The 21842-nt window shown below is 44.6% G+C and overlaps 1 protein-coding gene across 1 annotated transcript in view; it reads left to right on the top strand.

Annotated features, from left to right (window-relative positions):
* The window catches only part of GEN1 (GEN1 structure-specific endonuclease), a 191430-nt gene that overhangs the window by 15945 nt on the left and 153643 nt on the right, over window positions 1–21842 (top strand). Inside the window, exons 2-3 of the mRNA XM_085610642.1 lie at window positions 13557–13757; window positions 19708–19894. Of these exons, the coding sequence (XP_085466768.1) occupies window positions 13597–13757; window positions 19708–19894 (348 nt within the window). The 5' untranslated portion in view covers window positions 13557–13596. The remainder of the gene's footprint in view (window positions 1–13556; window positions 13758–19707; window positions 19895–21842) is intronic.

The following is a 21842-nucleotide window of genomic DNA, read 5'->3' as shown; positions in this document are numbered from 1 at the left end:
TCATTTGTTTGTTGTAACGCTTTTCGCCCCAAGTGGGATGGGTATTCCCAGACGTGGGACCCGTGCTCACTACGCCACTGGAGTCAAGCTATCCTGGCTGATGACGGCTGATAGCCAGAAACCGGTCCTAAGATGCTTGATTCCGGTCCAGGGAAGACATGGCTTGGCAGTTCGGGCTGGACTGTTCCCATGAGGCACAGGGTCAAGACTGATTTGCATATGGCCATGTCTGAACTGGGGTGGCATAGTGGGCAAAAGAACGATGGATTTCACCCAGATCTCTTGACTGGGGGAGAATGTCTGCATTGTCAGCATTTCGTCCATCATTTGTTTGTTGTAACGCTTTTCGCCCCAAGTGGGATGGGTATTCCCAGACGTGGGACCCGTGCTCACTACGCCACTGGAGTCAAGCTATCCTGGCTGATGACGGCTGATAGCCAGAAACCGGTCCTAAGATGCTTGATTCCGGTCCAGGGAAGACATGGCTTGGCAGTTCGGGCTGGACTGTTCCCATGAGGCACAGGGTCAAGACTGATTTGCATATGGCCATGTCTGAACTGGGGTGGCATAGTGGGCAAAAGAACGATGGATTTCACCCAGATCTCTTGACTGGGGGAGAATGTCTGCATTGTCAGCATTCCGTCCATCATTTGTTTGTTGTAACGCTTTTCGCCCCAAGTGGGATGGGTATTCCCAGACGTGGGACCCGTGCTCACTACGCCACTGGAGTCAAGCTATCCTGGCTGATGACGGCTGATAGCCAGAAACCGGTCCTAAGATGCTTGATTCCGGTCCAGGGAAGACATGGCTTGTGTCAAGAATTCCTGTCATGCGAGGGGAGGAAAACGGTAACCAGCGAAAACGGACTACATCTCCCAGGATGCTTAGCGGTTGAGAGGTTATGTAAACAGGAGAGCTGTTACATAACTCAAGGAAAACACGCCCTTATGTAAACAGGAGAGCTGTTACATAACTCAAGGAAAACACGCCCTTATGGAAACAGGAGAGCTGTTACATAACTCAAGGAAAACACGCCCTATAAAGGGAGGAACCGGGAGGTACAACGCTGTCGGATATTGTGTTTACACCGACATACCTGCTTAGTGAAGAGCAGTGTTCCGGAGTGGTGCTCCAGTAAGGCAAGAACGGAGGTAGGTCGAGTCGTTACTCCCTGGGCCGTGTCTTGCCCCATCGTCACCTGTGAAGGACCCGGAAGCTCTACCGGATAACCATTGAGCTTCGCTTTTTGACTCGGCTGAGTCAAAGCGCAGTGGCGCTTTTGCTGGTTGGAGTCGTAACTCCCAGCCCGACCAGAGATACAGGGACTGCCAGCTGTAACGCACACCAGGAGGTGTTTGCCGCGTTACAGACTCGGAAGTCCGCAGGATCGATCGAGCGGCTGCTCTCGGTTCAGTCTTCTTTGCTTTTGATTGGGGTATCGGTGACGCATCACCAGGAGGTGACTCCGCGTCCCGGTGCAGTCTGAGGAAGAGGTTGAGCGGCTGCTCCCTTCAGGTAGAGACCCCGGCTGGGTGTTTCCCTGACTCCTCGATTCTCCCCAACACTCTTCGTGCCCCTCACAGCCTACCGATTGGCATTGTCGGCCATTTCATTTCTGCCCTCTGTTGGCATACGCCGGGATCGGCGTATATGCAGAGGACGGTTAGGACCATCCGTGCTGTGGGCTGGTAACGTACTTAGCCTGGAGGATTCCAGTGACTATAACCTTTGTTTATTCCTTGTATTATTTTTGCCTTCATTAAAATAACTAAACCTTCACAAGTGGTTGCGTTCTCATTATCGTGTCTGTTAAACGATCCTGAGACGTTCAGGGCGTTACAGCTTGGCAGTTCGGGCTGGACTGTTCCCATGAGGCACAGGGTCAAGACTGATTTGCATATGGCCATGTCTGAACTGGGGTGGCATAGTGGGCAAAAGAACGATGGATTTCACCCAGATCTCTTGACTGGGGGAGAATGTCTGCATTGTCAGCATTCCGTCCATCATTTGTTTGTTGTAACGCTTTTCGCCCCAAGTGGGATGGGTATTCCCAGACGTGGGACCCGTGCTCACTACGCCACTGGAGTCAAGCTATCCTGGCTGATGACGGCTGATAGCCAGAAACCGGTCCTAAGATGCTTGATTCCGGTCCAGGGAAGACATGGCTTGGCAGTTCGGGCTGGACTGTTCCCATGAGGCACAGGGTCAAGACTGATTTGCATATGGCCATGTCTGAACTGGGGTGGCATAGTGGGCAAAAGAACGATGGATTTCACCCAGATCTCTTGACTGGGGGAGAATGTCTGCATTGTCAGCATTCCGTCCATCATTTGTTTGTTGTAACGTAATCCGTCTCCTGCGAGAGCAGGTCAAATTACCCGCTCATCACGTGCCTCTCCAGCTCCCCGGTGGCAGTCTAGGCCTAGGCTCCCCAGGCTCACCGCTCTGTCTCTGGCCTCACCGCTGTAATGACAGGTGTATATCAAAAGCTCCACCGGGGCTAGTGGTGATGTCTGTCATTGCGAGCTATACTCTGGTGACCACAGTCCTGCTCCTCGGTTCCCCGGGGGTCTTATGAGGGTTCTGGGGGCGCTCTCTCGCTGTTCACCGCATGTCTTCGGAGGCTCCCCCCCCCCAGCTGCCGGCACCTTGTAGCCCACACCACATGGGCCCCTATGTGGCATGTCTGCGGTGCTTGTTATCTCAGGCGGCAGGGGGTGCGGGCGGGGACGCGCGGGAATCGTCGCAACGTCCGTGCGCTTGGAAGTCCCCAGCTCCTGCGCGGGGGGCTTGTCGTCGTTCTTTTCCACCGCACCACCTCAGCACTCGCCTCGTACTTTTCTCTGCCACAGCACGTCCGCGCTCACAGCGCGGCTCCGGTCCTCCGATCATGTAGGAGCGCCTCCGGTGTTTAATCGCGCCAGCTCCCGATGCGGAGTAATTACGGGGTAGACTCTCCACCTCGGGCGGCCATCTTCTCACTCAAAATGTCCGCGCGTAGCCTCACCGCTAGCAGGGCCCCATGCTCGTCTCCTGCACCGCCGCTCTCCTGGTGGGTCAAACCGCACAACACAAGGCTCCCCAGGCGCAGCGCGCCTTCCGATGTCTGGTTCTGGTCGTCAGTGAAACAGATGGCACTCGCAGGATAGTTGTGACAGATAATAGGGGATTGATGGACGGAGCACAAGAAGGTTGCGTCCGCCATATTGGCTGGCTAGCCACGCCCCCTACCAAGATGCCCTTCATGACCCATATGAATAACTTTTTCACTCATTTTCTTAGGTGGTATAATTTTCTCTCCTCTGCAAATGAACTCTGCATCTACACTCAATTCATCTCTTACATCCCAAAATGCCTGTAGCTCACCTTCCCAACTACTCTTTCGACCCTCCGTCCATCCATTGACAACTTTGTTTTCTACCTTCCTTAAAATTTCATCATCATTGTACGCCATATCCCATTCTTCTTTTTCCAAGCTGCTGGATTCCGAAATGATCCCAGCCACACAGTCATCAATCTAAGGATCCAGATCCACTTCTCTAAGCGGTAAGGACAAACTGCTCAGAAAATCCGCAGTCACATTCTTGACTCCAGGTACATACTGCACTTCATACATAAAATCCTGGAGCATCATGGATAATCTTGCAATCCTCTCAGAAGCCCTTGAAAGTCCCTCTGTGGTTAGTAATGTAGTTAATGGCTTGTGATCCGATCGAAGTGTGAATTTTCTGCCCAAATTAATTTTCGAAAGTGTACCATTGCCCACACACATGCTAGAGCCTTTCTCTCAATAACAGAATATTTTTATTCCGAGGAGATAGAGATCAAGAAGCAAAAGCGATCACCACCTCTTTGCCTTGTTCTGACTTTTGAGACAAAACTCCTCCCAACCCAGTACCACCAGCATCTGTTGTGACATACGTATCAGCTGAAGGATCAAATCCCTGCAATGTAGGGGCATGGCTAATGCCGTTTTTTATTTCAATAAATGCTTTTTGACCTGTTTCATTCCAAACAAAATGCAGCTTGCTTCTTCATCAGAAGTCGCATTTCATGGGTCTTCTGTGAAAAATGATTGACAAACTTTGAATAGAACTCAGCTAAACCAAGAAAAGATCTAAGTTCATCCTTGGATTTCGGAGCAGATGCATTCAATATTGCTTCCACTAACTTAGATTTTGGCTTTATCACCTTATCACAAATTTCATGCCCTAAATGTGTCACCAATTTTTTCACAAACTTGCACTTTCTTTCTTCAGCAGACAATCCATTGTCCCTGAGCATACTAATTACTTCCCTGAGAATTACATCATGGTGCTTTTTATTCTTCCCCATTATTAGAATGTCGTCGTGGAAGAGTGTGACATCAGGTATAGGATTAAACAATTTTGACATTAAGCTCTGAAACACCGCAGCAGCTGACGCCAATCCGAATGGAATGCGTTTGAATCAGTATATCCAAAAGGTGTACAGAAAGTTGTCAGACTTCTGCTTTTGGGTTCCAAAACAACTTGGCGATATGCCGCGGGCAAGTCTAAAGTGAAAAACCACCTAGCCTGTCTTGTACGTGATAGCATTTTGTCAGTTCTGGGAAGGGGAAACTGATCTACTAAGATATTACTGTGTAACCACTTTAAGTCCACACATACGTGCACATTTCCGTTCGATTTTTGGGCTACGACCAATGGAGAGACCCATTCAGAGGCTTCCACAGGTTCAGTGATGTCAGATATTAGCAACTACCTCCAAATCTGTTTTTTTACCTCACCTTTGACAATGAATGGTATATTAGGGGCTTTGTGCACCTTAGGTGTGGCCCCCTCATTCCATGGTATTTGGTGTGTAAACCCTTTGAGTTTTCTCATTTTCTCCATAAATACTGTGGGGAACTCTTGTAATACCCATTTCTTAGTGTCTTCACTCTCACATGCTATCAATACCTGTTCCGCACTGTTTGGATCTAGTATTATGTGCAGGTTTTTTTTGTCCCTCCATCCAAGAACAGAAGGCCCATCTTTGGCAATGTATAATTTACAAACAGCATCTAAATACCAATTCTCTGAAACCTAAGATATTTATCAACTCACCACTGTAGCTTTCAGGTGAGATATCTGGCAGATCCAGCAGAACCCCAATCTTAACAGATATTCCCACACATCTCTGCAGTAATGGTGTACGGGGAACCAGAATCTGCTGCAAGCTGTAACATGATTCCTCCTAATGATACCCAACACAACTTTTTACTAGATCCCTCTCCTGTGATATTTAAGACCAATCTCTTACGATTAAATCTCACATTTGTTTAATCTTCACTCGCTTCTGAGGAATTTTCCTCTTCACTTTCTCTCACACACGCAACCTTGGTACGGGACTTCTTCTTGGATATCTTTCTGCATCCCACACTCCAAACACTTACCAAGCTCTGCTAGATATTTAACATACTTAGCCGAGTGTGTAAGATTACCACCCCGGTAACACACAACATTGTAGTTCCTCTTAACATCATTGTTATCTCCTTTCTTTTTATCTCCTTTGTAATCACCGTAACGTCCACTTTGTTAACTGTCAGAAACCTTTCCTACCAAGTCACTTTCTCTTTTTTCTTGTGATAAAGTGGCTTTTGCACACCGTTCTGATATTTCTGCCTTATTCACCGTGGCAATGATGTCCTTGAGACTTCCTTCTCCTTCAACCCATAGTTTTTACTGCATAGTTTAATTCTTGGTATACATAACAATTTGGTCACGTGCCAGCTCATCATGTAGGTAACCAAATCTGCATGTACTTGCTAGTTTTTTGGTAGCCAAAACATACTCCTCAATACTCTCATGTTTCTCTTGCTTTCTTTGAAAAGGAAGCATGTTTGGTGATGGCAATGCACACTAAAGGTGAAAAGTTATCATCAAGATCTAAAATAGTGGCTTTGAATACGTCCATATCACCCCCTAATCTATCAGGTTTCTGCAATTCGTTGTATATACGGAAGCCTTTTGGTCCTAGACTATACATAAGGATTCTTTTCTTCCTATCAGCCGTTAATTCACCACCAACATCTTCCAAATTGGTAATATAATTGAGAAAATATTCCTTCGAATCGTTCCATTAAACTGCAGGTTCTCCAGGTGTGGCTAAAAAGTCTTTAGGTGAACTTAAATGTAAAGCTGGTCCTCTCCTGTCACCTGATGCTGGATCACTTTCATTTGTAGACATGACTGCAAATTTCTCACTGTAAGGTTGCTTTATGAAAGAAAATAAGGCTACTCTATGTTCAAAGTAAAAATCTGCACTGTAGTTTTAAGCTGTACACACCCTTTTAATAAGCCAAAAATACCAAGTCATATGTAATAAACACTTTACTGTTCGTTCTATGAATCTTAATTCCACTCCGTAAAAAAAATAATCACCGCTTCGTTGTGTTGACCACTAAGATCAGGCACTTGATTTACACTGGTGAACTCCTAAAAAGGGGCGCACATACGTGATCTTTACGTGTACAGTGTTCACGGCGGCCTCACATAAATGCCCTGTGCATGATGCCCCACAAAGGGAATGACGTTTGCAGAAGACGGTGCTCGTGTTAGCATAGAGCGAGGCAGCGTTCTCCAAATTCTTTAAGCGCTTGAAGTCCTGTGCCGGGGACTGCAACTTACAAATGTCGGCGGTTGGGACACATCCGTTGAAGGCGTCTAGAGAGTAAACTACTCTTCACTTTGGATTAAATAAAATGTACTTACAGCGCCAGTGCACAAGAGCGGTCAAATTATGTTTGCGATAGCCGAACAATGAATTATATGGTTTCCTTGCTTTGTTTGTAGAATCCACAAAGATGAATGGCATCACTTGAAATTAATTAGTACCACTGTTTCTAGACTGCATTTATTTATTTACTTTTTTTGTTTATTATGCTGACTTTACTCAAAGCTGTTGGAAAGCTTTACATTAGAGGTGGCTAATTACCTAATAACCGTAAATTCCACACGCTTTACGTATTAAGCGGCCAGATGTAAACCGGTGTAAAGCTGAACTAAGTACCATACAATATAAACAGAGTCCTGTAACCAGCAAAAACACATGAATGGTGCACCTCATCTGTTTTATTTATGTTTATCAATCTTCTGCAGCAGATTGGTATCTGAGATTTCAGGATGTAGGCTCACTCATGCCACCATTCAAATTAAGTGGGATATTTCTGATTTATTTATTCAACCCCTCCCCCCCCCCCCCCACCCAACATTATACGTTTTTGGCAGCGGATGTTAAAGTCCTCTGTTCACAGCATCACTTCTAAGGCGATGACAGCTTTTTAAAGTATCATGGTTTTGTTACATGGCCTCCATTATGTTGCACTTAGTTAACAACTGTAAAAACGTCTGCAGGCAGTGTAGTGTCAGCATTGTTGTTCAGCTTGTGGATAGTACCCAAAGTCTTTAGAACACAGCAGCATGAATGAAGCGTGCCGAAGAGAGGCTAGCAGGTGAATGCATGTGACACTTCTCAGGATACGGCTTAGAATGGTATTCAACACTTGAGGAATCTGTAGGTAGAAGCATCCATTAGAAGAAAAGGTTATTTACCTTCGGTAACCATCTTTCTGGTGGTTAATCTATCTACTTGCAAATTCCTCACCAATCCTCCCATTTCTGAAGGATGGGTAAAATCCACATTAAAAAGGTACCAGTAAGACTATTTTTAGGTCATAGGGAACTGACTTTGGTGCAGGTTTTTGAGTGCTTTATGGATCCAGTGATATGTTTTGGTGCTGAGTGAGAGCCAGCACATCGTAATGACTCAAGGAAGCTAAGAAGAGTTTCTGGGTCCATTCTGGTGCCTGGGGCTATTCAACAGGTGAGGAATCTGTGTGTGTTAATAAAGTATTCACCAGAAAGATCGCTACAAAAGGTAAGTAACTTTATTCTTCATAACTATGGATGACATCAGTTGTTCTTTGTCTTAATAGAGTTGCTGGGCTTTTTTTTTAGCAATTTCAAAAAGACAGTCAGCAGTGGTGTTTCTGGATGGCCCCAGTCAAATATCCCAATCTTATAGTTCTCTTATGCCCACTCCTGGAGTTCTGACTGCCCACGAAACTCAATCCTTGGTAAATGCTTTGACAAAATTAGGAGAGCAACCTAATTGTCTTGTTCACATTGAACTTTCCAGTTCTAATTGTATTGATCCGTAATCACTCTTTTGTTTTCAATTACTTTCCATAGCACCTTTTTCAATTAATTTCCTGACATTGGTGGCTTTTTCCATAAAGGTATTTTTTTATTGAGTATCCAATTCCATCACACTTAAAACAGACTCAGCGTTTCCTCTTGTTGTGTTTTAATGATTTTATTAAAAAGTACATTGTTTTTCTGTTAGCTCCTTTAAATTTGTCTATCTTCATTTCTAACTCCAATTTTTCTATATGTTCTTTCAGTATCATTACCTTCCTATCACAGTTTTTTAAAATCAAAGTATTCATCATGTTGAATGAAGCATTGTACAAATTTTCATCCCATTCGGTCAACAAATCATAATCCAAATCATCAAATGTGGGATATATTAGCATTCTCAAGCCCTTGGTATTCTTTTGTTCTCTAAGTAGCTTTTCAATGTACCCCCATCCCACCATTTAAAAGCTCACTCTTCTTCAATTTTTCAAGTCTCTGAAATGTTTCTTTTAGACTTTCCTTTGTCACCGTTTGTGAGAAGTTGGCCTGGTATATGCTGACCACTAATTAAAGTGGGCACCTTGTACCAGTCCATACAACCCTTATTTAGGTTAAAGATAACCTTTATTGAAAGCTAGCCTAGTGGTAGCTATGGAGAGCAGCCTTCAGGCTAAGTCTCGAAGGAATGTAAAGCAGCTTGTTTTACCAGATTAGAACCTCCTGAATGACCAAATGAAAGGAGAACCACACAAGAGATATATAAAATGCATGTATTTATTACTAAACACTCTCTACTAACCTCTTTATGAGATTAGAGCACAAAGCACACAATATTAAATCACTAGAATGACAGTAAATAGCACAATACACAGCGTGCTCCATGGGGAGACTGAACCATATACTAAGAAAGTGGTACAACAACCACCACTTAACTAGACACAGCGCCTAGAGCACGTAGAATCGCTGTGACCCCAAGGAACCACCCAAAGTAGAGACACAGGGGACCCACGGAGGACGGGTGCAGTGTGTGAACACAGGCGCGAGCTCCGTACAACTCTATGGGAAAGTCGCGGTTGGAATTTTAGAGTTTAAGGACACTTCGGAGAGGACTTTAAGCAAACCCCTTGAAACATAGAAGGTTCTAAGGCCAGCACCCTTGAGAGTACTGAGATACCCGTGTTACCTATCCCAGAGGAGCCGGGTGCATAGGGGTCAAGTGGTGTCGGAAACCTTCATCGTTTTCAATGGCGTGATGCGAAAAAGTGCTGCTGCTGGGAAGATGAAAAGTGTCCGGTGGGATCCAAGACAGAGTCTGGGTCACTTCAGAGTGACCAGGGGCACGATAGACGAATGCCCACCGATGTCGGGTGCTTCAGGTGAGAAGATGCGATGCTTGACTCTGCAGCCACGGGGACCAGGAGACATCGACAATGACCAAAGTCCGGAGGTGTGCTGTCCCACGAAGGATGTCGAGTCCTGGGGGGGGTCAGTGTCCGGACTGAACACCAACAAGCCTTGGCAACTGCAACCCACGCGTGCAGAGTAAATAAGCTTTGGTGAGGACCAGCAAGGTCCTGGGGACTCTCCAAGCAAAGGAGAAGCAGGGCACATCTGGAGCAACCAGGGAAGCCCCAAGAAAGTCAAAGTTACCTTTATAGGTACCCACAGGCCAACGGACCAGGGATCGCGAAGGGACCTTGAGCTGAATCACGAAATACCAGCCCACGGAACACTCATGGAGTGTAGGCTGGAAATCTTCAGTGTAAATACTGCTCGGGGTCAGGACTACAAGTAGGCCACAGCACAGCCTCAGGGATCGCCGAAAAGCATATGCTGCTGCAAAAGTACACGGTGCACAGGAGTTCGGGTTGCACGGTCCCACGAGGGATACTGGTCTCAGAATTGCTGAGAGAGCATATCGACCTCAGAGACCTCGGGAACCCACCTCCTGTGTTGCAAAAATCTTCGGAGTCCTCAGGAGCTCGGGAGATGCAAACCGGTCAGATGCGTTTAGGTGCCTGCTGCTGCAGGGGAGCAACTCCTTTACTCCAAGGGAGATTCTTCAGTCATCCAGCGTAGTGTAGATCATCGAAGTACTTGGTTTCTGTAGCAGAGCTAGTCCAGGTAAAATCTAAAGTCCTGTAGTCATGGTCCCTACTTTACACCCAAGGAAGGGGTGGGACAAACCCTGGGGACCCACCTATGGGAGGGTCAGGACAGAGGGGTGGCTACACCCATGTCCTTTGTCCAGTTTTGCGCCAGATTAGGAGCAAATGGCTCCTGTAACTGGTTTGAACTGGACTATGCACAGGGACACCAAATGTGCCCCCAGTGCAGACTTCAAACACTCTGAGAGTGCACCCACTCAGCCACAATACACTAAATCCTGTCAGGGAGATGGTCACACCTCCCTGTGACAGGAAACCTATTGTCAAGCCTTCCCCTGCTCGAGCTTGTCTCAGCAGCAGGAGGGTAGACTCGTGTCTGTGACTGGCAGAATCCATTTTGTGATGCCCAGGTCGAGAAATCTGGTACCGGGTGTACCGGTGTTTCACATAAGTCCCTCTGGAAAGGTGGAATCATACTTCCCCCGCCAGTTACTGGCGGGTAGGTATGATTCCAAGGTGTTTGACATCAAACACGACATGTTTCTAAGCAGCCATTTTAAAGTTAGCATTTACTGCGAGGTTATAATGCACTTAAATATATATGGTTGGCTGCATCACAAACAACCCCGGAAAATAGGTTCCGAAGGCTGCAGAGGGGCTCTGCTCATGCAGGGTTACCCTCTCACATAAAACCCAGCACCCTGCCTTCAGGGTTGATAAGGCCTGCCATAGGGGTGACTGATAGGGTTATATGTGCAGTGATTTAGAATAGATCTAGTGAACCTATATCTACGTAAGGGGTGCATGCACCACCTTACACAGGCTCCAGTAGTGCTGCAGCTCCTGGGAGGCCTCTGGGGTACCTATGCCCTGGCTACATAGTATACCATATACTAGGTACTGATAAGGGTACCCCAGTATCTAATCTGGAGTGTACCTAAAGTACATGCAATCAATTTAGAGGAGATAGAAGCTAGACTGGGGTCCGGAATAGCAGGATCCCAGTCAAAGTCGAAAACAGTGATACATCAGCAAAATAGTGGGGGTAACCCTAAGAAGCAGATTCTACTCTCCTACACCGTTGACATTTTGTATGTTCCAGCCATGCAGGGTCACCAGGAAGCAATTTCTTAATATCTTCGAGATGGAAGATAACCGAGGAAAAAATGGCCTAAGACTTGTTCAAATGCGCTAGAGACACGGTTGGAACATACTAAAAGTCAACAGTGACAAAGGATAGTCTAAAAGGAAAATTTCAGAGACTTTAAAAATGAACTTTCCAAATGGTGGGATGGGGTACATTGAAAAGCTACTAAGTGAACAAGAGAATACCAAGGGGCTTGAGAATCCTAATATTTCCCACATTTAATGATTTAGATAGTGATTTGTTGACTGACTGATGTCTGTGTCAGGGCAAACAGAATAAAGTACTTTGGAAGCACTGACGACTACGGCCCATCATTACAGGATGATAATGATGAGGGACAATACAAGAACAGATGCTGCTCTGACCCACTCCAGTGCTTCGTAGATAAACTGTTTCTGCATTGTCAGACAACGTAAGTTATGAACATGATGAGTGTTAGAAATTGCATTGTTGGTTGACTGGGGTATGAGCCCTGGTCAAGCAGCAACCACAATCCTAGTTGGGGTAAGAGGCAGGCAAACCCTAAATTAACCTCTGCTCAACCTCTGGTAGCTTGGCACAGAGCAGTCAGGCTTAACTTAAAGGCAATGTGTAAATATTTGTGCAGCACTTCTAACAGTAAAAGCGTGGAAATGCCACACAAAATGATTCTACACCAGTTTAGAATAATAGCTCTGATTTAGTCAATAAAAAAAGACAAAATGACAAAAATCCAATTAATTTACCCCAAGACATTGATTTTTAACGTTTACAATGAAAATTAGCTCCAAAAATGACAAAACGCTATAGGGGGCTATCTGGTCACGCTGGAATGGGACAAAGTCAAAAGTTCAGGCCGACCACAATAGAACACTGGCCGGCTACATGGACCTAGTTAGGCCAGCTGAACAAAGTACCTTAAATCTTGGGTAGAAGTAGACTCTAATATAGAGAATTTATTTTGGGTGTTCTTGTGTTTGTGGCGTTTAGGTTTTACCACCCATTTTGTAGTTGGAACATCACACTCATAGTTTCAGTAAATGATCCTTGTATTCTAGTCCAAACAAAACTTTACCTCCATTGTTCCCAAGCTGGTGTCTCTGTTGATTGTGGGGGTTTCTGAGAACTGTGAAAATCACCATCCTGCCAAACATTAAACTTTGACATTATGTACCCCAAGTCTAATTGGATTTCCTTGTGCTGAAACCTAGTACAAGATAATAAGCCTGACAGAAATTTAACACAAGTTATTAACCTCAGATTGTGCGCGTCAACATACCAGCCTAGAGTTAAAATCTTCACGTCTGTCAGCACATTTGGAGTGGGTGGTTGTTGGAAGGTATTTCCTCAAATGGTGACTCCACATATTAAAGTAATAGACAACACAGATAGTCTCCAGCTGTCATTTGTATGAGGGCAGTTCCTTTTCATCAACAGACTACTACCAGTGGAATAGGGGAAAGATTTTTCCATGCCTTATCGCTGTGTGCCTCAGGTGGGTTGATGGAGTAATCTCGTTCCAACACAAATGGTCTCCAGCTTTCTGCCAGCAGTCCATTTGTATTAGGGCAATTCTATTTTATCAACAGACTACTTTCTGGGGAATAGGGGTAGGATTTTCCCATGCCTTCTCACTATGTACCTAAGGTGGGTTGATGGAGTAATCTCGTCCCAGTAGTCAGCTCTGTGAGATTTAAGGACCTGTCCCTAGTGTTGTAAATAACACAAATTTGATATTCCCCAATTTACCGACCTCCAGTGAGTGGGAGGCTGAGTTAGCCCTGCAAAGATTAGAATTGGTGGCCTACAGGCCTCCACAGATGATAACAGAGAATGTTTAACTAGTCAGATGTCTTTTAGAAAGCTGTCAGCTAGTCAGTTGAACATTTCCTGTTAAACTCTGTGGCTGTCTCCAGGCCACAAATTCTAATCTTTGAAGGGCAGTTCTTGCAACCATTTTGTTGATCAGTAGCTGGTGGAAATAAAGGCAATTTGCCTCGCTGGGGCGACCAGTAGAGCTGCTTATAGAAGAATTTACAGTCTGGTGCATGATAGGTGGTTGATGACTATTCTAAACTGTTAAAATGGCATTTCAAAATCTGTCTTATTTTTATTTTTATTTTGTCTAATAAAGCTGTCTTTATTCACTTTGATCTATTTCAGGACAGTGTTTCTTTAGGAATTTTGCCCAAAAGCTACCAAAATGGGTGTCTCGTTTTTGTGGCACATCCTGCAGCCTGTAAAGCAGCACGTCCCTCTGAGCAGTCTTAGCGGAAAAACGCTTGCTGTGGATTTGAGTATATGGGTATGTGAGGCGCAAACTGTTAAAAGGATGATTGGAGTCGTCACTAAACCATACCTCAGGTAATTTGGGCTTTTACTTTACTACTTCGCATGTTTCAAATCAGTACCATTGCATGTTAAAGCAATACCTAAACCACAATCCTTGGGCTTTTTCCAAAACGAAAAGTTGTCTTTTCTACTTGTGACGTTGATGCAAATGTGTTTGTGGAAGGAGGTGTATTCTAGGGCCTAGACCTGCAGACTTTAGAGCAGACAGACCTAGGTTCTGATCCCTGCTTCGGACCTTTAGTGACATTTTTTTTAATTCAGGCAGATCACTTAATTGCCGAAAACTCTATGTAAAATACAATGCAGTTATAAGTATGCAGTGTGTGTAATGTAAATCAAATGTGTAATTTCCTACTTGAGGTGCACAAATTTGTATCTCCTCCATGTCCCACATGTATCTCTACTGTTTTGTTGGTCTTCAGCTTTGTTTGTATCGCTCAGAGCACAACACAGTACCTCACCGGTGATGGAAAAAAGCCAACAATAGGGATGCATATACACCAAAGTATGCACTTGCCTTTTTAAGATTGCTTTCTTTGTCCAGTGATGCTGTAAGTAATATTTAACCAGAACCAGTGTAATGCAACACTTTGAATGCCGTATTAAAAAGTCTCTACCAAATAACCCAGAATAAAAAAAAATTCAGCGTAGCCATTAAACCTAAGCTATATAGTTTAATGGATACTCTCACAAGTGGTAATCAGCGCTCTACAAATCCACCTTACATTATATTTGCTTAACACAGAAGGAACCCAGCATCATCATATCCTTGGCATTTTTCCTAAATGCACAGAAAGGTGTGCAGCTAACTAACGTTTCATGTTATCACTATGCAAATGTATGCTTAGTTTATATGGCGGTTTATTTTTGAAAAAGGAGTATATATTCTGATTAGTCTATTACACTCACTTCCTTGATCAGTATAATGCGGTGGCCGACCTTTCGCTCAAACATATCCATTTCAGGATCCTAGGAGATTTCAACGTTCATGTTGATGACCTCCACTGCACCAAGGCCCGTCAACTTGTCGACACTTTGGATGGATTAAATCTGACCCAGCTGGTTAAGGGCCCTACGCACTCGGCCGGGCACACATTAGACCTGATTTTCACAAACAATCCCAACTTGACCTCAGGCCCCCCCCCCCCCCCCCCCCGTTACCACTTACCTGGTCTGATCATTTTCTAATTCCTTTCAGCTTGCTAATACCTTTACGTACCTCTTGTCCTCCCCATAACCTGGAGAGCAGAAGGAAGTTGTTTAAAATCACTAATAACAACATGTCCCCTGCACTCTCTTCCAGCCCTCTCCAGTTGTCAGGTGACCCTGACCATGACTCCATACATTTAAATAGCTGGCTAACCTCTGCTCTAGACACTGTCGTGCCTCTCAAACCCACAAACTCTTGTAGGAATTAATCATCAGCCCCCTGGTTTACTTTTGCACTCCGGGTAGAGAAAAGTCATTGTAAGAAACTGTAACGCAGTTGGTGATCATCCTATGACCCCATAGCTAAATTAGTATTTAGAGCTGCACTAAAAAATGTCCACAAACTCAAACGGTCTACTATGAGAGAATATTTTACTAATAAAATCCACTCTGCAGGTAATTCGGCTAAAACTCTCTTCAAAATCATTAAAGACTTTACCAATCCTATCGCGACAACGATTGCAGTTCCCCCTATCTTGAATCTCTGTAACGGGCCATCAGATTTCTTTCAGGACAAAATTTGTGATATTTACTCAACGTTTGCCCCTTCACTAATCCCCCCCCCCCCCCCCCTCCCAGCCCAAGCCACCGAACTGGCCGGCAATGATGTTATGACCACCTTCTGTCCCATCTCTTTTGATGCCTCACTCCACAAACTGTTAACGTGCAAATCCGGCTCCCCCAAAGATCCCTGCCCGGCTCAGTTCTTCAGTACCTTAGGCCCTCTCATCAACACTCTATTAAACCAGATTTGGAATGCTTCCCTCTGTTCTAGTACCTTCCGCTCAGTGTGGAGACAGGCCCTTTTAGTGCCTATTTTTAAAGAAACGGATGCTGACCCCACTGTATATAAAAATTACAGACCAATTTCACTTCTACCCGCACCAGCTAAAATCCTCAAAAAATTGGTTCAGGAACAACTCTTCAGCCATTTGAAATCTCATAACCTTTTCCATGACTCTCAGTCTGGCTTTAGATCCGGCTACAGTACAGAGACCGCTCTCCTGGAAGTTTCTAAGACCATCCGCAAATGCATGGATTCAGGCAAGGCAGCCATGCTAGTGCTCCTTGACCTGTCCACTGCATTCAATCCGGTCTCCCACTCTATCCTTCTTGATAGACTAAACCATCTGGGGATTCAAGGCACACCCCTGTCTTGGATCCGGTCCTATCTGAGCAGCTGGACCCAACAAGTTTCCCTCCCTCCTTTTGTCTCCGACGAAAAACCCTTGCAATGTGGAGTCCCCCAAGGCTCTGCCTTGAGTCCTCTCCTTTTCAATGTCTACCTCTCCCCCCTTGCGTCATTGGTTGAATCTTGTGGGTGAGGGTGATCTCCTATGCCAATGATACCCAACTGGTATTTTCCTTTCATGACCACTCTGAGGTGGCATTCTCTAGTTTTAGACTTTGCCTGAGCAACATCTCGGCATGGATGGCACTGAATACCCTTAAGCTAAACTCGGATAAAAACGAGGTGCTTATCTTCAACCAAAAAATCTTCCCTGTGGCCACCCGAGATGAACCCCCCTCCCAAACCTGTGGACTTGGCTAGGAACCTTGACTTCCGGTTTGACATCGAGCTGTCATGTCAAACCCAAATTAGACAGGTGTCCTCCTCCTGTTTCAGGAAGCTCCATATGCTTTGTAAATTTTTCCACTTCCTCCCCTTAGAGTCCCGCCGGACCATAATCCATGCTCTAATTACCTCCCATCTTGACTACGCCAACAGTCTCTATCGTGGAGCACCTGCCGGCGTCTACAGATTGTTCAAAACGCGGTGGCCAGAGTACTCTGTAAAATTCCTTTCCGTCACCCGATCTCTCCCCACCTGAGTAAGCTCCACTGGCTTCCGGTGACCAAACGGATTGCTTTCAAGGCTCTCACCTTGGCTTTCAGGGCTTTCCAAGGACTTGGCCCAGCTTACTTGAGAGTGCGACTTAAGCGCTATCAACATAGCCAGTCCCTCAGATCCAACCATCTCCGTCTCCTTGCTACCCCCCGCTTTTGCAGGTCCAGAATGGGTGGCAAAGCATTTGCGGTGATCACCTCCAAACTTTGGAACGCACTGACACTTTTCCTTTGCTCCTCTGAGTCAGAACTCCTCTTTCGATATGCCTTAAAGACCTGGCTGTTCACCTGCCCTTAGTTCTCTACTGTGTACCTTCCTCTGCCGCCTGTCTCAGCGCCGGGACACCCCTGTTGGGGGTAGCTGTGCGCTATATAAAATCCAAAAATAATAATACACATTCTAATCTTAATTTTATTTTCAGATCTATAGTCAGATTGTACTCTTTAGGCCCCTGTGCTTTCTCCTTAATGACCATTGCATTCTCAAAGTTAAGAACGGGTCACGCACTGATTGGCAAATAAATATTTGTTCTACAACTATGTACACACCACAGGACTCATTAAAATCCCAGAGTCTTGTGTGGGATTGTGACCATTACAAGGAATTGTGATGGATCTGGAGAAAAGGGTGATGCAGCTAGAGTCAAGTGTATTGTCCTCCCACTAAGAAACCGAGCAGCTACAGAACGAAATTACAAGCATGCAGACCGAGATAGGGAAGCATTGTGATACCAGTCCCAGGTCAAACAAAGAATGGGTCAGTTGGAAAACATCCAGAGGCCAAAAACCTCAAGATGCTGAGTATTCCTGTAAATGCAGAGGAATGAGATCCAAAAGGGCGGTTGAAGAATTGCTTAGTGGAGCCCAGGGCCGGCTCTAGGGCGGTGCGATCGGTGCCACCGCACTGAGCGCTGACTTAGGGTAGGGGCACCATGTTCATCATTTTAAAAGCACCTGATACCGCGTACATTGTCCCAGCAATTTCCAGGCATCAATTAAAATGACAAATCCGGTGATTAATGTTCTTCCTGGAGAGAGACAGGAGCTTTGTCTAGTGAAAGTTTAGACTCATCATAGCACAGAGGGTTAACATGCCTGCTGCAAAGAACATGTCCCATTCACATCACAAAGTGCATATAATATAAATAAGTCAATGGGTTACCGCTTTTGTCAGAGATCCTTTTGTTGCAGTTTATAAGTTAAAATCCTATTTATAGAGCAGTGAGCTATTAACTGCCATCAAAGAGCTGCATGCAAACTGCAAAGAAAATATTAGAGCTACATATTTTTTGCCCAGTCTTTCGTTGTCCTAATATTGCAAAATGGGTTCATTTGGGTATAAACCAATTCTAATTATTAAAGGAAATCCCTAACAATGGTTTTACATTTAAAATTCTGAATTTATGCTTTTCCAGTCCTAGGACCCTTAAACTACACTGCCTACCAGTATGGATGAAATGTGACTCCTACCCCTTGTAGGCCTCTGTCTTAGGTAACATTTCCTATTCACTGATGTACACAGCGATGCATGTGTGATGTAAAGTGTTCTGACATCTTCAACTGGCATGAGTGGCTCCATAAAACTAAATTAATCTAAGAGACAGTGTTTATGGAGACTTGAGGGGCACTGTCAAATGGTGGTAGCTAGGGAATCCGTGGTGGGGTGGTCACTGGGGGAGCGCCAACAAACCTTGTCGCACAGGGCGCCACCAGTGCTAAAGCGGCCCTGGTGGAGCCTCTTCAAAATGGAGTCTGTTGAGGAAGGGATACAAAGTTGCTGCTGTTTGAAGTCACAAAAACTGTTCTTGAGAAGGATGTTAGACTCTACAGTTGTGATGTTGCGCGATGTGGAATAGAGGGATCGAGTACTGCAGGTGCCTATCAAAAGAGCAAAGAGAGGATAAGGAGTAGTTCAGATCCACGCATCCCAGGTCACAGACGAAAAGAGAGTTAGAACCCCCGAAAGGGTGAATGGCAAGGATAAGGTACAGACCAAGATCTGCTATAAATAGGAGAAATCAAAAATATACCTATTGGAAACATGACGCACAAGAGTTGGGAAAATACCCTTACTAAGACAAGAATTCCAGTTCCGCAGAGGAGCGAAAACACGACCTTCTGGAAAAGGCTGGTGGTGAAGTGACATGTTTGGCTATAAGAGAAGCACACTGAAAGTATCACTGCTGGAAACGACGCTAGATGCCAATAAAGAGACACCTATAACAACAAATGTATTGGATGATTTATTGATGCTCCACCCTCTTTCTCTATGATGTCACCACAACCCCCCCACATCTGAGTTGCTCCTCTTTTTCCTTCTCCATTTTCCAAGAATTTAAACACCTCTTCATAATGTAACCTCTCTACTGTGGCTTTTCAGGCATTCCTAGTGTCGCCGATCTTGTAGGTTTTAAGGGGAACCATAAGAAGAAAGTACCAAGTTGGTGCAGAGTATTTGACACCTTTATTGGACGACTAATGCATTCTGGGGAGATTTGACATTTAAAGGGAAGTCGATCACATTGTGTGACTAATTGTAGAATTCTGGTTTTGAACTTTAACATGCTTTGGGTTTCCAATCCTGTGATGTCTATTAAAATGGTAATAAAATATAGGTGGAAACAATAGGGTAAATGTATCCTTTACATAATAAGCTTTACATCTTTTCTCACTAAATAGCTGACATGCTTCAGTTTGTGTTATAGTCAAGAGTCTTGTGCAGGATTGTTTAGCCAGGTATTGTTTAGTTATGAGACAGCCAGGCCTGTGCACCCATTGGTAAGCTATCCCAGAGTCTAGATTTCCTTTTCAGCACACCACTCATTTACAATAGTTGTACATGCCTTAGATATTCTGAATATATTCAAGTAGGAAGTCCATGTGTCATTCTTGTTTTGTTCCACAGAAATCTGTTTTTTAGAATCTCCACTTTAACTTTAATGGGTGTGAAACTAGTCTTCGTCATGGAAGGGGAAGCTCCCAAGCTCAAAGCTGAAACGATGAAGATGAGGAATGAGATGAGGTTCGGTTTAACTGAGACCAGTGAGCCTACAAGACCAGGAAGATCCTATTTCATGTCCATTCTAAAAGAGGTTAGGCACATGAGATGTTTCTACTTTTCAGTTCAACATTGTCTGGATGAGCACCTTGTGCACCCAACGTAATTTTTCCATCTTGCTGCAGTCTATGATATTTTCCCTTTTTTCTTAATTTCCAGAGGTTTATCAGCTCTCCTCTCTTTGCTTCTGTATTTCATCCATTCTGTCCACTCCAGTTCCAGACATCATTTTTTTTCTAAAGCTATGACTGTCTTTAATGATGTGCATGGTTTTATTTTATACACTGCATCTGATTTTGTATATGTTATAGCAAGATAGTGTGTTTTAGCTCATGCCTGTATAACAGCTAGAAAAATTGCAGATTGTCTAGTGCACTCCATATATTGCAAGTAACAAACAATTGATAATGTGCTGTGGTAGTAATAAAAAACTGTAATAATCAAAAATATCAAAACCTCAAATTATATATAAATGGATAATGTGTTGAATGAAAAGGATGCACTAGGATGCTTGGTTCAGTCCAGAGTGGACCTGGTTTGGCAGTTCGGGCTGGACTGTTCCCATGAGGCACAGGGTCAAGACTGATTTGCATATGGCTGGGTTCAAACTGGAATGGCATGCTGAGCAAAAAAACGATGGATTTAGGCCCTGATCTCTGTATTGGGGTGAATGTATGACATTGTTCTGCATTCTGTCCATCAACTGTTGTTTTTGCATGTTGTTTAGATAGCAGCTGTAGAATTGAAGTAATTTCCTGTGCATAGCTGTCAAGTTTTCAGATGCTAATGTGCAACTTCTCCATTGTTTCAGTGTACTTATGAGTGACATTCAGGTTTTAAAATCAGCTTATTAGCCTGTCTACCTGTACTCCCTCTTGAATTTCTTGGTGCACATTCCTATATTTAATGGGTGTAACGCATGGGCTGTAACTTTAGTGCATGATATCTACGGAGCATCATATTATATTCCATGGGATTTCATGGGCTACTGACAGCTTAGTTTTTAGAGCTGGAGTTTGCCAATATCATTACTTATTATTAAGACATACCATTTACAATCATTAAAGATGAACTATAAGGTACAAGTGGGATATTTTTTATTTGAAAGGGGGGGTGTTAGTAGCTCCTTAATCTTCTTCCTGTTTTCATACTGCTTTTCTCAATTTTTTTTAATTTTTGACATCATGAAAACAGTCATTTTCTATTTTAACAAAATTTGACTGCTGGGATATATTAGACTGTGATACCTGATCAGGAGATGTGCGTTATGTACCCGCCCTCTCATGAGGAAGTGTGCAGGGGTGCCTGAGACATATTAGTAGCCTGACAAAAATTTACTAGTGGATTATACATCTAAAAATAGAAGAAAATGAAGAAAAACATGCCTGTGGTTTTCAGTACAATATATCGTACTGAAAGCCTACTGTGTTAACGCACATGCTGCAAAGATGAAGGTGTGACAAGCCCCCACAATCTGACAGAGCCATCACCTCATTGACTCATCATGAGTGAACTGCAAACTGCTAGACTTACTTGACTGGTGAAAGAGCTAGACAGGGGGCCACCAGGCTTCAGCTGGCTGTGCAAATGGAAACAGCATTTACAACGAGGGCTGATCCACGCATATGCCTTAAACACACATAAGCGTGGTTAAGGCAGCCAGCGGTCTAGATGGGCGGGGAGAGGAACAGGAAGGATCGGGAGAGGCCTGGTAAGTGGGGCTGGGGCCAGGTTAAAGGGGGGGTTGGTTTTGAGGGCAGGGAGCAAGTTTTAGGGGTAAGGGTGGGGTAGTTTTTAGGGCTGGGGTGGGTTTTAGTACTCAGGGCGGGGGGATGGGCAGTTTTCAGGGGTGGTGGGCAGTTTTAGGGCTGTGGGCGGAAGGGCTAGGGTCAGGGTAGTTTTTTGAGCAGGAGCCAGGTTTTAGGCCTCAGGACGGGGGCAGGGGCTGTCGGGGTAGTTTTTAGGGCAGGGGCCAGGTTTTA

Source organism: Triturus cristatus, chromosome 6, assembly GCF_964204655.1.
Source record: "Triturus cristatus chromosome 6, aTriCri1.1, whole genome shotgun sequence".
Taxonomy (NCBI): Eukaryota; Metazoa; Chordata; class Amphibia; order Caudata; family Salamandridae; genus Triturus; species Triturus cristatus.
The sequence above is the reverse complement of the archived record's forward strand: the minus strand, read 5'-3'. Positions and strand labels throughout refer to the sequence as shown.